This window comes from Aquarana catesbeiana, linkage group LG05 (assembly GCF_042186555.1).
Source record: "Aquarana catesbeiana isolate 2022-GZ linkage group LG05, ASM4218655v1, whole genome shotgun sequence".
NCBI lineage: Eukaryota > Metazoa > Chordata > Amphibia > Anura > Ranidae > Aquarana > Aquarana catesbeiana.
In genome coordinates this window covers 25,702,529-25,717,845 of record NC_133328.1, presented here as the reverse complement: position 1 = coordinate 25,717,845, position 15,317 = coordinate 25,702,529, and the positions used below count along the sequence as shown (strand labels likewise).

The 15,317-nt window shown below is 46.4% G+C and overlaps 1 protein-coding gene across 1 annotated transcript in view; it reads left to right on the top strand.

Annotated features, from left to right (window-relative positions):
* LG05H7orf78 (linkage group 05 C7orf78 homolog) overlaps positions 1 to 15,317 on the top strand; it is a 44,360-nt gene that overhangs the window by 16,577 nt on the left and 12,466 nt on the right. The window contains exon 3 of the mRNA XM_073632652.1: positions 8,708 to 8,792. Within this exon, the coding sequence (XP_073488753.1) occupies positions 8,708 to 8,792 (85 nt within the window). The remainder of the gene's footprint in view (positions 1 to 8,707; positions 8,793 to 15,317) is intronic.

Below are 15,317 nucleotides of genomic sequence, written 5' to 3'. Positions count from 1 at the left end.
CAGCTAACAGACAAAGGATTTTTCCAGGCAGCAGGCAGAAATGTGGTCAATAAACAGGGTTAGTACAGGAGGAAGGCAGAGGCAACACTACACTGGTGTAGCAACGATCAGGAACACTGTTGCTGGCCTAGACTGGTCTGGTGACACTGGGACTGGAGTGGCAGTGATTAGGGACTATATGATTGGCGTGGTGGTGACTGGGGACACTGTAACTGGTGTGGCGATGATCAGGGACACTGTAACTCAGACATCCCAAGTCTCCCACGAGCCGCGGGAGTCTCCCGCATTTGGCTGCGGGCTCCCGGACACCCGCGAGTGTGATTTCCCAGCTGGGTCTGTCACTCAGCCACAGACAGAGAGAGCAGCCCGAGTGGCCGAATGGAGTACGGCCGCTCTGTCTGTGGCTGAGTGACAGGCAAATGTAAGACGCAGTGAGCTGAGGCGGGGGGGGCGACGACAGCCTATACTGCTGTCCCAAGCCTGCTTTGGCTGCTGCATGGGTCCGGTCAATTCAGCAGGGAAGGGGTGGGGTGGTGGTGGACAGAGGCAGAGAGAAGACTGGGAGCCGTGATCTGAAAGCTGTAGCATTTAGAAGGGAAAAAAACTTTCCCCAGTCAAGTGGATTCTTTCTCCACTTTCGGGTGCCGCCACGCAGTAATCTCCTGTGCGGCAAGTACATGACAGTCCTGGTCTCTTACTATAACAATCTGCTGGGCAGACTGGGACTGTCATGTACTTGTCACACAGGGGATTACTGTGCGGCAGCACCCGAAAGTGGAGAAAGAATCCGCTTTACTGGGGAAAGTTTTTTTTTTCTTCCAATTGCTACAGCCTGCAGATCACAGCACCCAGTCTTCTCTCTGCCTCCGCCCACCACCCTTCCTTCTGGGGAATTCTCTGACTTGGATGGCTCACCAGCCCCATTGCAGTCAGACCCCAGGCCCCAGCAGCCAAACCCCAGGAACAGCAGCCCAGCTCCAGCAGCCGGACTCTTGGCCCCAGCAGCCAGACCCCAGGACCAGCTGCCGGACCCTTGGCCCCAGCAGCCAGACCCCAGGATCAGCAACCCAGCTCCAGCAGCCAGACCCTTGGCCCCCCTAGCAGCCAGACCCCAGGTTCCAGCAGCCAGATCCTGGGACCAGAAGCCCAGCCCCAGCAGCTGTGTGATCAGGTAAGGGCTGCATCTCATGGGCACTGGTATATCTGCATTTAATTGGCACTGATCAGGCTGCATTTAATTGACACTGGTAAAGCTGCATTTTATTGGGGGGGGGGGGGAGTTGGCGGCGGCGTTAAGCGCCGACTCCCTGAAATTAGTTTAAAACCTCCCTGAAATTAGTTTTTGCAGGTTGGGATGTCTGGTAACTGGTGTGGCAATGATCAAGGACACTGTGGCTGGTGTGACAGTGATCAGGGACAATATGACTGGTGTGACGTTAATCAGGGACACTGTGACTAGCATGGCAGTGATCAAAGACAATATGACTGATGTGGTGGTGATCAGTGATAATATGACTAGTGTGGTGGTGATCAGGGATAATATGACTGATGTGGTGGTGATCAGTGATAATATGACTGATGTGGTGGTGATCAGGGATAATATGACTGGTGTGGTGGTGATCAGAGATAATATGACTGATGTGGTGGTGGTCAGAGATAATATGACTGATGTTGTGGTGATCAGGGATAATATGACTGATGTGGTGATCAGAGATAATATGACTGATGTGGTGATCAGAGATAATATGACTGATGTGGTGATCAGGGATAATATGACTGATGTGGTGATCAGAGATAATATGACTGATGTGGTGGTGATCAGAGATAATATGACTGATGTGGTGGTGATCAGAGATAATATGACTGATGTGGTGATCAGAGATAATATGACTGATGTGGTGATCAGAGATAATATGACTGATGTGGTGATCAGGGATAATATGACTGATGTGGTGATCAGAGATAATATGACTGATGTGGTGGTGATCAGGGATAATATGACTGATGTGGTGGTGATCAGAGATAATATGACTGATGTGGTGGTGATCAGAGATAATATGACTGATGTGGTGATCAGGGATAATATGACTGATGTGGTGATCAGAGATAATATGACTGATGTGGTGATCAGAGATAATATGACTGATGTGGTGGTGATCAGGGATAATATGACTGATGTGGTGGTGATCAGAGATAATATGACTGATGTGGTGGTGATCAGAGATAATATGACTGATGTGGTGATCAGGGATAATATGACTGATGTGGTGATCAGAGATAATATGACTGATGTGGTGGTGGTCAGGGATAATATGACTGATGTGGTGATCAGAGATAATATGACTGATGTGGTGATCAGAGATAATATGACTGATGTGGTGGTGATCAGAGATAATATGACTGGTGTTGTGGTGATCAGGGATAATATGACTGATGTGGTGATCAGAGATAATATGACTGATGTGGTGATCAGAGATAATATGACTGATGTGGTGGTGATCAGAAATAATATGACTGATGTGGTGGTGATCAGAGATAATATGACTGATGTGGTGGTGATGGACTGATGTGGTGGTCAGGGATAATATGACTGATGTGGTGATCAGAGATAATATGACTGATGTGGTGATCAGAGATAATATGACTGATGTGGTGATCATAGATAATATGACTGATGTGGTGATCAGAGATAATATGACTGATGTGGTGATCAGAGATAATATGACTGATGTGGTGATCATAGATAATATGACTGATGTGGTGGTGATCAGAGATAATATGACTGATGTGGTGATCAGGGATAATATGACTGATGTGGTGATCAGAGATAATATGACTGATGTGGTGATCAGAGATAATATGACTGATGTGGTGATCAGGGATAATATGACTGATGTGGTGATCAGAGATAATATGACTGATGTGGTGATCAGAGATAATATGACTGATGTGGTGATCATAGATAATATGACTGATGTGGTGATCAGAGATAATATGACTGATGTGGTGATCAGAGATAATATGACTGATGTGGTGGTGATCATAGATAATATGACTGATGTGGTGGTGATCAGAGATAATATGACTGATGTGGTGATCAGGGATAATATGACTGATGTGGTGATCAGAGATAATATGACTGATGTGGTGGTGATCAGAGATAATATGACTGATGTGGTGGTGATCAGAGATAATATGACTGATGTGGTGATCAGAGACAATATGACTGATGTGGTGGTGATCAGAGATAATATGACTGATGTGGTGATCAGAGATAATATGACTGGTGTTGTGGTGATCAGAGATAATATGACTGATGTGGTGGTGATCAGAGACAATATGACTGATGTGGTGATCAGAGATAATATGACTGGTGTTGTGGTGATCAGAGACAATATGACTGATGTGGTGATCAGAGACAATATGACTGATGTGGTGGTGATCAGAGATAATATGACTGATGTGGTGGTGATCAGAGATAATATGACTGATGTGGTGATCAGAGATAATATGACTGATGTGGTGATCAGGGATAATATGACTGATGTGGTGGTGATCAGGGATAATATGACTGATGTGGTGATCAGGGATAATATGACTGATGTGGCAATGAGGGAGACTGTGACTGGTGCGGCGGTGATCAGAGACAGTATGACTGGTGCGGCGGTGATCAGAGACAGTATGACTGGTGTGGCAGTGATAAAGGACACTGTAACTGGTGTGATGATCAGGGACACTGTGATAGGTGCGACGATGATGAACAAAAAAAGTAACAGGTTTTTAATTTTTTTTTTTTTTTACACACTGTCACCAGAGCAATGCAGTGTCACCATGTGACACTGGTAACACTGTACTGCTCTGGAGGGGGAGGTCTCACTATGATTACTTATTTCAATGATGATCACTGTATAGGCAATCATTTTTATCTGTGTTTGGCCTCCGTACAATGGTGTCCCCAGTGTTGAGAAATACAGGCAGATACTTATCCATCATGCCATACCATCATGAAGGCGTGTGATTGGCTCCAAATTTATTCTGCACTGCCTGCCTAAAACTTTTGCACAATACTGTATATTATGATTATAATATTAATATTATATTATTAATTATAGATCTCTGAATATCTTGGAATGTAACAAAAGCTCAGTATTGAGGTTTACATTGTAGCTGGTAGTAAACATCATATATTTTTTATTGATGTCCTGAAAACGTGACATTCCTGAAGACAACATGTGAAACATAAACCTCAAAAATGTGCTTATATAGATTCCTTGTAGCGGTTTCTTTCATGTTACCTTTCACCTCTTCATATACACTATATGCAGCTTATCTGATATAGATAATGTATACTAGAGTTTTACTGCATGTCTCTCCCTCTTTGTCTTTCTCTTTCACTTTTTCTCTCTCTTCCTCTCTCAAGTCGAAAAAGCTTTTTTGGCAGAAACAAATACATGTTAGCATTGCCAAAGCGATGAAAAGTTTGTATGGGCCTGAGAGGATGGGTGGGGGGGATGTAGGAATTGCTCCTACGATACATTTTTGGGGGTAAGGGATATTATAAAGTGGGTAGGGGGTGTATCCAATACAAAAATGTTTTAAAAAACGGCGTGGGGTTCCCGTCCCCCCCAATCCATACTGGGCCCTTTGGGTTTGGTATGGATTTTAAGGGGAACCCATGCCAAATAAAAAAAAAAAAAAACACGTGGGGTCCCTCCAAAATCCATACCAGACCCATATCTGAGCATGCAGCCTGGCAGGTCAGGAAAGGGAGGGGGTCAAGCAAGCGCCCCCCCCCCCTCCTGAACCATACCAGGCCACATACCCTCAACATGGGAAGGGTGCTTTGGAAAGGGCCCCCCCCACTCCAAAGCACCTTGTCAAGGGGGGGTCAAGGGCCTCTTTCCAACAACCCTGGGCTTTGGTTGTGGGGGTCTGCGGACAGGGGGCTTATCGGAATCTAGAAGCCCCCTTTAACAAGGGGGCCCCCAGATCCCAGCCCCCCCATGTGAATGAGTATGGAGTACAAATATGTATGGGGTCAAAATTTCAAGTCCTGAGCTATTAGCCAGGCCTCAAGGGTTACTTGCCACCAGTTGCCCCACCCAACACCTAGCCTGCCCCGCCCTAATTCTGCCCCTAAACACGCCCTCATAAATTATCTCATGAAATGACACTTAAATGTTTTATGCAGAATTAAGTTACAAAAATAAATATTAACAACAACTTTATCATTCCCCCTCAGCACAGCCTCACCTGTGCCCATCATTGCAGCGTGACCTATGCCCATCATGCAGCGTGACCTGTGCCCATCATTGCAGCCTCACTGTGCCCACCATTGCAGCCTCTCTGTGCCCACCATTACAGCCTAACTGTGCTCCCATTGCAGCCTCACTGTGCCCCCATTGCAGCCTCACTGTGCCCCCATTGCAGCCTCACTGTGCCTATTGCAGCCCCACTGTGCCTCCATTGCAGCCTCTCTGTGCCCACCATTGCAGCCTCACTGTGTTCCCATTGCAGCCTCACCGTGCCCCCATTGCAGCCTCACCGTGCCCCCATTGCAGCCTCACCGTGCCCCCATTGCAGCCTCACCGTGGCCCCATTGCAGCCTCACCGTGGCCCCATTGCAGCCTCACCGTGCCCCCATTGCAGCCTCACTGTGCTCCCATTGCAGCCTCACTGTGCCCATTGCAGCCTCACTGTGCCCCCATTACAGCCTCACTGTGCCCCCATTGCAGCCTCACCATGCCCAAAACTGCAGCTTCGCCAGGGTGGAGGAAGAGAGAGGGCGGCCAGTTCATGACTGGAGGAAGAGTAAAGCTGCGGGATCACAGAGCGGATAGCACGCTGTTACACCTTACATTACAATTGCCTCCGCTCTGCTCGCTGTCACACACAGCCCCACCTCCTCCTAACCCCGCGCCTGTCATAGACAGAACACATCCCAGCATTGGACCGGCGCTCACAGGGGCGACAGCTGGGAGAATGGCTCCCGATCAACCCCGCCCACCGGGGGTGCTCGCCCCCCCCCCCCCCCCACTCCCAGGCAGCCTAGCTCCTCGCCAGCCCTCATTTTCCACTCCAAAAAATGTGAGTAGGCGAGAGGAAAATTTGAAGGCTGGGTACATAATACCCCGACCCATTCACCAAAAAAGTTTTAAAAAAGAAAAAAAACAAACACAGTTTTTGACAATTCTTTATATTAAAAATAATGATGCAGATCCATCGTCAATCACAACGCCCGCCGCCACCGTCTGAAAGACCCCTGATGTTTCACTTTTGAGACAGAGAAAAGAATTGAGGACACAGATTCTTCCATTCCTTTCTCTGCAGCCTCAGTTGCACTGAAGATGAATAAATAAGGAGTGCTATACAGAGGCTCCTGTTCATTCATAAACTGAAGCATAGTAAACACAGTTTACTATGCTTCAGATGTGAATGAACACAGAAAAAGAAGGGGCCGGGATGGCATATTTACAGGCCTCTTCACCCTGCTCTCCATTCTGAAGATTTTCCACAGCAGCCAGTTGGAGAGTACTGAAGGAAAGACGGCAGTGCTGCAGGGGGTGGGGGGCACACAGGAGGAGAAGCGGCTTTCAGCTGCTGCATGGAGAGCCATTCAGGGCATTGATACTTGTAAATCCCCCCCCCCCCCTCCACACTGATTACCCCCTCCTGTCCATGGATTCCCCCTGCTGCGGGTGCTCCCTGTGTTTACCTGCAGAGTGGTGCAGAAAAATGCAACATACCTGCAATTTTCCACACCATTCTAGAACCTAAAGTGGCAGGGAGGCCACACGGAGCATGGGCCGGGTGGCAATTACGACCCCTGATGTTACGGCAGTGCTTGGGACCCCATAGTGGGAAGTGGTCCTTATCCTCCAGGGCCCAATGTTCACATCTCTGGCACAGTCTACCCTCCTTGGGTTTGTAGGTCTGTCTGTGTCTTCCTGACTTGATTTCCAGGTTGTATGCACTCAGTCTGTACAGGTTCAGGGTCTGTCTTTGGGGTCCTGTAGCGCCTCCAGGTATGGGGGCAGTTTTTTTGTCTCTCTATAGTGACTGGTAAGCAGTTTTGGTAACTCTTCCTCACTCTTTTTGAATCTGGATATTTACATTAACACTCCAGTACTTTTTATTACAATCGATTTTAACATGCAATCAGTTTGAAATTATTTATAATTAAAAAAGGAAACATATTAACCACTTGCCAACCGCTGCACGCCTATATACGTCGGCACAATGGCAGCGGTGGGCAAATGGGCGTACCTGTACGTCCCCTTTAATTAGCGGGGCTAGCAGGCGCGCGCGCCTCCCTGCGTGCAGCGTGGCCGTGCCTGCGGGACCCGCGGACTCGATGTCCGCCGGTGTCCTGGCGATCGTATCACGGAACCGCAGAACGGGGAAGTGCCTACATAAACAAGGCATTTCCCCTTTCTGCCTAGTGACATGACAGAGATCACTGCTCCTTGTCATCAGGAGTAATGGTCGCTGTCATGAGAAGAAGCCCCTCCCCCCCTACAGTTAGAATCACTCCCCAGGACACACTTAACCCCTTGATCGCCCCCTAGTGTTTAACTCCTTCCCTGCCAGTGACATTTGCACAGTAATTAGTGCATTTTTATAGCACTGAAAATGACAATGGTCCCAAAACAGTGTCAAAAGTGTCCAATTTGCAGTGTTAGTTTTGGCAGCAAATTTCGATATAGTTTTAGTCTTAGTCTTAGGACTAAAATGGCATTTTAGTTTTAGTCCTGTTTTAGTCTTCTGCAATTGTTTTAGTTTTAGTCGTATTTAGTCGACTAAATCTCCAGTACATTTTAGTCAACTAAAACTAATTTTAGTCGTCTAAAATCTAATGGGTGTAATTAATTGTGATGCATTAGTGAACATTTCTCTACAATTTCCAAACTCATTATATACTGCTGGAGTGAAAAATCTAATATGTTATTTATTATGGTATTGAGGTATGAACATGCACTACAGACCAGTGTTAATTTTTAAGTCAAATTTCAATTTAGTTTTAGTCTTAGTCTTTTGACTAAAATTGCATTTTAGTTTTAGTCCCATTTTAGTCATCTCAATTGTTTTAGTTTTAGTCGTATTTTAGTCGACTAAAATAATATTCATTTAGAGTAAAATGTTTTAGTCGACGAAATTAACACTGCCAATTTGTCTGCCATAATGTCGCAGTAAGGATAAAAATCACAGATCGCCGCCATTACTAATAAAAAATAATAATAACAATAATAATAAAAATGCCATAAAACTATCCCCTATTTTGTAGATGCTATAACTTTTGCGTAAACCAATCAATATACGCTTATTGCGATTTTTTACCAAAAATATGTAGAAGAATACATATCGGCCTAAACTGAGGAAAAAATTTGTTTTTTTATATATTTTTGGAGGATATTTATTATAGCAAAAAAGTAAAAAATATTGTTTTTTTTCAAAATTGTTCCTATTTACTTTTTTGTTTATTGCGCAAAAAATAAAAAACACAGAGGTGATCAAATACCACCAAATGAAAGCTCTATTTGTGGGAAAAAGAGGACATCAATTTTGTATGGGTGCAACGTCGCACAACCCCGCAATTGCAGGTTCAAAGGACGCAGTGCCGTATCGCAAAAAATGCTCTGGTCAGGAAGGGGGTAAAATGTTCCGGGGCTGAAGTGGTTAATTGTGTGTGTGTTTTTCTCCTCCGCAGTATGAAACAGGAATCCTTGATTTTGCTACCAACTATCCCCGGGATCCGTTCAACCTGAAGTTCAAATTGCAAGGCTTAAGCTCCTGTAAGTATCTCTAGGTATAAATTACAGTTTGAATGATGTGGAGCTCCTGAAACCATCACTTACAATCCAATTGAGCTTTCAATTTAAATTAGCCACGTGCACGAAAAAGCTGTGTAAAGTCTTGCAGTTCATTTTTTTTTAGAAAGAAGCTAAAGCCTGAGTAGAAAAGCCTGTCACTTGTCAGCAGGCTGCAGGGTGGGACCCTTGCTCTTTGTGTTGAGAGAGCTAGAGCTCTCCAATCAGCAGGAAACATGGGTTCTTCTATATAGAGTGCTCTAGCTCTGACTCACCAAGGTGTGAGTCTGACCCAGTGGCGGCCCGTCCATTAGGGGAGCACAGGCTCCGCCCCCCTATCAATGCGTCCGGCTCCCTGATCTACATGCAGGGCGCTGGACCAGTTTTTTTTTTTTTGAAGCATGTGATTAGAGGCTTTAATAGGCTTCAAATAAGGGTGGGCTCGGGGCGCAGAGCGCTGCGCTCCAAACCCACCCAGTTGTGTGACAACAGCGAATGAATATTCGCTATTGCCACACTGATCCTCCTCCCGGTCAATCAGGAAGACCCCCTCCCCCGACTGGATGAAAGGACGCCTAGGAGGAGGAGGGAGGAGATGCACTGCGGAAGCCGCCGTGATGCAGAGGAGAGGAGACGCGATAGAAGCCGCTGCCTGCCACCCGTAGGAGCACTGCCCGCCCGCAACCTAGATGAGGTAAGTGTGGGGCTGGATGACCAACTGACCGGGGGGGGGTGGTTGTTTGCCACACCCCCCCCCAAAAAAAACCACCAGCCGCCACTGGCCTGGCCTCTGCAGGGAGAACACTGCTTCCACACACTGAGGGTGAGGGTCCCACTGTGCAGCATGCTGGCAGGAGTCAGACTTTTCTACTCAGACTATGGCTGACTTAATAAAAACAACTGTAAGTGTTTGCACAACTGGAATGCATTTAGCTGACTTAAATTGGTTATAAAAGCAGAAGTTTTTTTTTTTTTCACCATATTGCAATCTCTGCATTAAGGTAAAAAAATCTCCCATGATCAGCTCCCCTTCCCCCTTAAATATTTACCTGGCTCCAGTTTCGATCCAATGTGTCCATCTGCAGCAGCGCAGCTCTCTCTCCCTCTTCTCACAGGACACAGAGGCAGCAGCGGGATCCGTCAGCTCCTGCTGCTGTCCATCAGATTCTGTGAGGTGGGAGCGGGCTGTCTATGGAGGCATATAGCCCAGCTGGGGAGTGGGACTGTATGTGTGCCCCCTATAGCAAGCAGCAGGGGGACCCCTGAAGAGGAGGATCGGGGATACTTTGTGCAATGCCATTGCACAGAGCAGGTAAGTAGAACATGCTTATTTATAACTGCTTTAAACTAAAGTTTCAATTAGGCCTTAACCAGTTCCGGACCAGCCCCGGCAGTTGTACTGCGGCAGGTTGGCTCGGCTGGGCGAAGAGACGTTACTGTGTACTTCGGCCGCGACGATAGGATTCACTTCAGAACCGATCAGTCTCCAGGCCCAGGCCAATGATTTCTGGCCTGGACCTGGTGATCGGTTCTGGCGAATGAAATCCTTCCCCTGCCTGTAAGTATAAACACAGGCAGGGGAAGTGATGTCATCTCCCCTCATGGAACTCTTTTCCGTTCCAGAGAGAGGAGAGAGGACATCTCACAGTAAGTTGCACCAACACTACATTAACACCAGTAGACGTAGGCACACTTGTCACCCCCCGATCACCCCCCCGATCGCCCCCCCCCCCCAGTTAACCCCTTCACCCCCTGTCACAGTGTCACCCAGTGCAGTTTTCATATTTTTCTTTGATCACTGTACTGGTGTCATTTGTGGCTATAATCAGTGATGGGGTACTTAGTAGTAGGCCCAGATAGGTCTAGGGACCCCCCCTAAATCCCCATAATAAATGTTTAACCCTTTGATCACCCCCTGTCACCAGTGGTTACTGTATTAGTGTCACGGGTGACGCACATTAGTTAGTTATTTTTTGTGTCAGGGCACCCGCCGTTTATTACCTAATAAAGGTTTAACCCCCTGATCCCCCGGCGGGTGATATTAGTTAGGTTTTAGCGCCAGTCAGGGTCTGCGTCGCCCCAGGCAGCGTCAGATTAGTGCCAGTAGCGCTAACACCCACGTACGCACACACCATACCATCTCCCTTAGTAGTATAGTGTCTGAACTGATCGATATCTTTGATCTGATCAGAACTATATTGGCGTCCCCAGTAGTTTAGGGTTCACAAAAAGGCAGCATTAGCGGGATCAGCCCAGATACCTGCTAGCACCTGCGTTTAGCCCCTCCGCCCAGCCCAGCCCAGCCCACCCAAGTGCAGTATCAATCGATCGCTGTCACTTACAAAACACTAAACACATAACTGCAGCATTCACAGTCAGGCCTGATCCCTGCAAATGTTAACAGTTTTTTGGTATCGTTTGAAGCAGTCGCTGACAGTCAGGTGCTCTTTTTTCCTGTGAGTCTCACTAGTTGTACCAGTAAATTTAGAGGCCAAAATGTCCTATCGAAGGTACACTAGTGAAGAAGCCTACACGTTTCTGAGCATGACAGATGATAGTGAAGAGGAAGTCACCCATCAGATTCAGGCTCACAATACAAACCAGTAGAGAACAGTGGCACCCTGACAGATAGCTCTGACGATGGAGTAGTGGTCCCTGCCAAGGTCAGCGTACCTGACCCCGTTCTTCTGCTGTTGATGAGGTGCAAGAACCGCAGGGCTCTTATTTGGAGTAGAGACCCAGTACTAGTGCCGCTCATCCTTCTGATGAACTGGCAAGCACCAGCAGCCTAGTACACCCTGGTCGTACATCCAGCACTGCTATAACACTTGGTGACGTGGTGAGTCCCATAAGTGCAGTTCAAGCTGGTGAGGTGGCGAGCACAAGTAGTGTCCCGCTGCCACCAAGAAGACGAACACAGGCCCGTCGAGCCCATAGTGCCCTTCCTGCTGCATTTGCCAATCCAAATTGGAAGCCCACCACTTCTGCAGCACCCGTACTTCCCCCATTCACTGGCCAACCCGGAATTCAGGTGGAAACAGTTGATTTTACGTCACTTGATTTTTATTCGCTGTTTTTCAGGAAAGATCTCTATAAATCTGTTGTGAGCCAAAGCAATTTGTATGCTGGTCAATTCATCGCCGCTAATCCCCAGTTGGACCTTGCCAGAGATTGGAGACCTATTATGGTCTCTGAATTTAAGACCTTACTGGGCCTATCCCTCCTCATGGGCATAGTTTAAAAAAGGGAGTTGCGCCGCGGTCATATTGATCCACTGACCCAATTCACCATATTCCCGTGTGCACTGCCTCCATGACCAGGACACGATGCGAGCAGATCTTGCGGTTCATGCATTTCAATGACAATGAACTTTGTCGTCCTCGGGGTGACCCTGGATACGATCGGCTTCACAAAATTTGGCCCTTGGAAACCACTTTAACCCACAGTTTGCAGCCTTGTTTATTCTCCATCAAGTTGTCTGCGTAGATGAGTCCCTGATTAAGTTTTCTGGTTGCTTGTCTATCAAACAGTATCTTCCCAGCAAGCGTGCCAGATATGGGGTCAAGATTTATAGCTCTGTGACAGGGCAACAGGCTATACATATAGTTTTATGGTTTACGAGGGAAGAGATAGTCACATGGAGCCAGAGAACTGCCCAGACTACATAGGGAGCGCTGGTAAGATTGTGTGGGACTTGGTGTCACCCTTATTCGGAAAGGGGTACCACTTGTACGTGGACAATTGTTACACAAGCGTGCCACTTTTTAGTCACCTTTTTGATTGTGGAATTGGCGCATGTGGCAACGTGCGATCTAATTGCCGGGGCTTCCCCCAATGGCTTGTAGATTCCCGACTTAGACGGGGGAGAGAGCCTGCTTGAAATGTAATAATTTGCTCGTAGTGAAGTGGAGGGATAATCTGAATGTTTTAGTTCTGTCCTCTCTTCACAAAGATACGTCTGTGCAAATTCCTACGGCGACTGGTGTTGTGGAGAAACCCCTCTGTGTCCACGAATATAACCTTAACATGGGAGGGGTGGACCTCAACAACCAGTTGTTGGCTTCATACCTAATTGCCCGTAAGGCCAGACGCTGGTACAAAAAAGTGTCTGTATATTTATTCCAATTGGCTCTGCTAAATGCTTATGTGCTATACAAAGCTTCAGGATGAACTGGATCCTTCCTAAATTCCAGGAAGAGATCATCACAGACCTTCTGTTTCCAGATGGTGCTGTGGCTCACCTTCCCAATGCAAATGCAGTAAGCCGGCTGCATGAGAGGCATTTTCTGTATGTCCTCCCTGGTACCCCTCTCCAAAGAAATTCCCAAAGAAGATGTCGTGTCTGCAGAAAACGCGGATTTAGGTGTGACACTGCTTTTATTGTCCCTCCTGTCCTGACCAACCTGGTCTCTGCATCGGTGGCGGTTTCAAACGTTAACACACACTAGTGGAGTATTAGCGTAGGGTATAGCATTGCAAAGTCCTAGGGCACACTTACACAGGGTCTCGAAAGATGAGATGGCCATCATATTTTAAGACCCTAATCTGGAATGTTTACAGTTAACAATTTATATAAAAGTGCAAAAAAAAACCCACAAAAAAACAAAAAAATAAAAAAGCCAAAAATAGTTGTGGTTTTATTTTTTTTCTCTCTCTATTGTTCTCTCTCTTATGTTCGCTCTCTATTGTCCGCTCTATTGTTCGCTCTCTATTGTTCTATATCTATTGTTCTCCCTCTATTGTTACTGTATTTTAGAACTGTAATGTTTTATTTTTACTATGTTTTATTGGATTTGCTTTGCAGGTACAGTATGTCTTACTGTTATACTGTAATGTTACTTTGTTTTATTGTTAACCATCATTTGCTTAGCGGGTACGCCATTCAGCTGCAGCACAGGTTTATTTATTCTGACAGCAACAGTGTTTGCTCACACGATACATAAAGCTGTGACTCCAGCGCTGTAAGAGGTAATTTCACCACCACAGTTAAAAAAAAAAGAGCATATATGCCAAAGCATGGGGGCAGGGGTGGAGGATCGATTTGCTCCTAACATTAGGGGCAGATTGCCCCCATGCTTCGGCATATATTTTTTAGGCACAGATTGCATTAAAAAATCAAGTTGTTTTATTAAGTTAATGTTTTATCGTTACCATTGTTTGCTTTTCAGGTACGCCATTCAGCTGCAGCACTGATTTATTTATCTTGACAGCAACAGCATTTGCTCTCACGATACGTAAATCAGCAACTCCAGCGATGTAGGAGGTGATTTCACCACCATAAAAAAATGGTGCATGTATGCCCATCATTAGAAGTGGGTGGATGAAGGGCGGTATTCTAATGGTGGGCATACCAACCGATCAATCTCTTTTTTTCGTTCAGCCCACAGCACAGGCTGCATGAAAAAAAGAACATTACAATATATGCCCAACAAGGACCAGCAACGTACTGGTATGTTGCTGGACTTTGAATGGTTATACCAGAATGATGCCTGCAGGTTTAGTTATCATCTTGGTATCATTCTTTTCAGCCAGTGGTCAGCTTTCATGTAAAAGCAGTCCTAGCAGCTAATTAACTTCTAGACTGCTTTTACGAGCAGGGGAAATGACACCCCCCACTGTCTTCCATGTTTTTCTCTGGCTATCTGGTCATTGAGGGGCCAATTCTTTCAGGACTGAAATGGTTAAGGACCAACTCCAGTCATATTGACTTTATGATTTGGAAAGATTTGGGTGATTTAGGCCCCTTTCACATGAGGCGGACTCCGTTTCTTCGGAGCCCGCCTCGGTCCGCCGGCTCAGCGGGAGATCAGTCCGTTGATCTCCGCTGAGCCGGCGGATGACAGGTCCCTCTCTGCTCCATTTTCGTCAGATCTCACCCGATCCGATCCGATCCGATAGCGACGGATCTGGATGTAGAGCCATCCGTCTGCTTTTAGCGGATCGGACGGGGTCGGATGTCAGCGGACATGTCTCCGCTGACATCCGACGCTCCATAGGCTAACATGGATCGCCCGTTCAGGTCCGCCGTCAAAACTGACAGGCGGACCTGAACGGTCCGATCGTGTGAAAGGGGCCTAAAACTGCTGACATGTGCATATACTGTATATATATATATATATATATATATATATATATATATATATATATATTTCAATGTCATAAATAAATCCTATTTACTAATGTAGTGGTAACCCCGTAGGGGCTGCTGTTAGTTGTTGTCCACCCCTTACCCTGCACAGCCCGGCACACAAATCTTCAGACACTCAGTAGTCAAGAAGCAATCCTTGTACTTTGTTTTTTTCATTTTATTTTATTTAGGGGATTGTAACTTTGATAGGAATAGGGTGGATATGGGATGCCCATTTGATTGTAAAAGCAATTGGGATTTAGAACTATATACACCTCCGGTATACACAACTTCCTCTCCTCTACCTCCAGCACAAACTCCCAGGTCCAGCTAGCACTCAACTGCAGGCCTGACATTGGCTCAGCCAGGCCCAATGCAAAAAT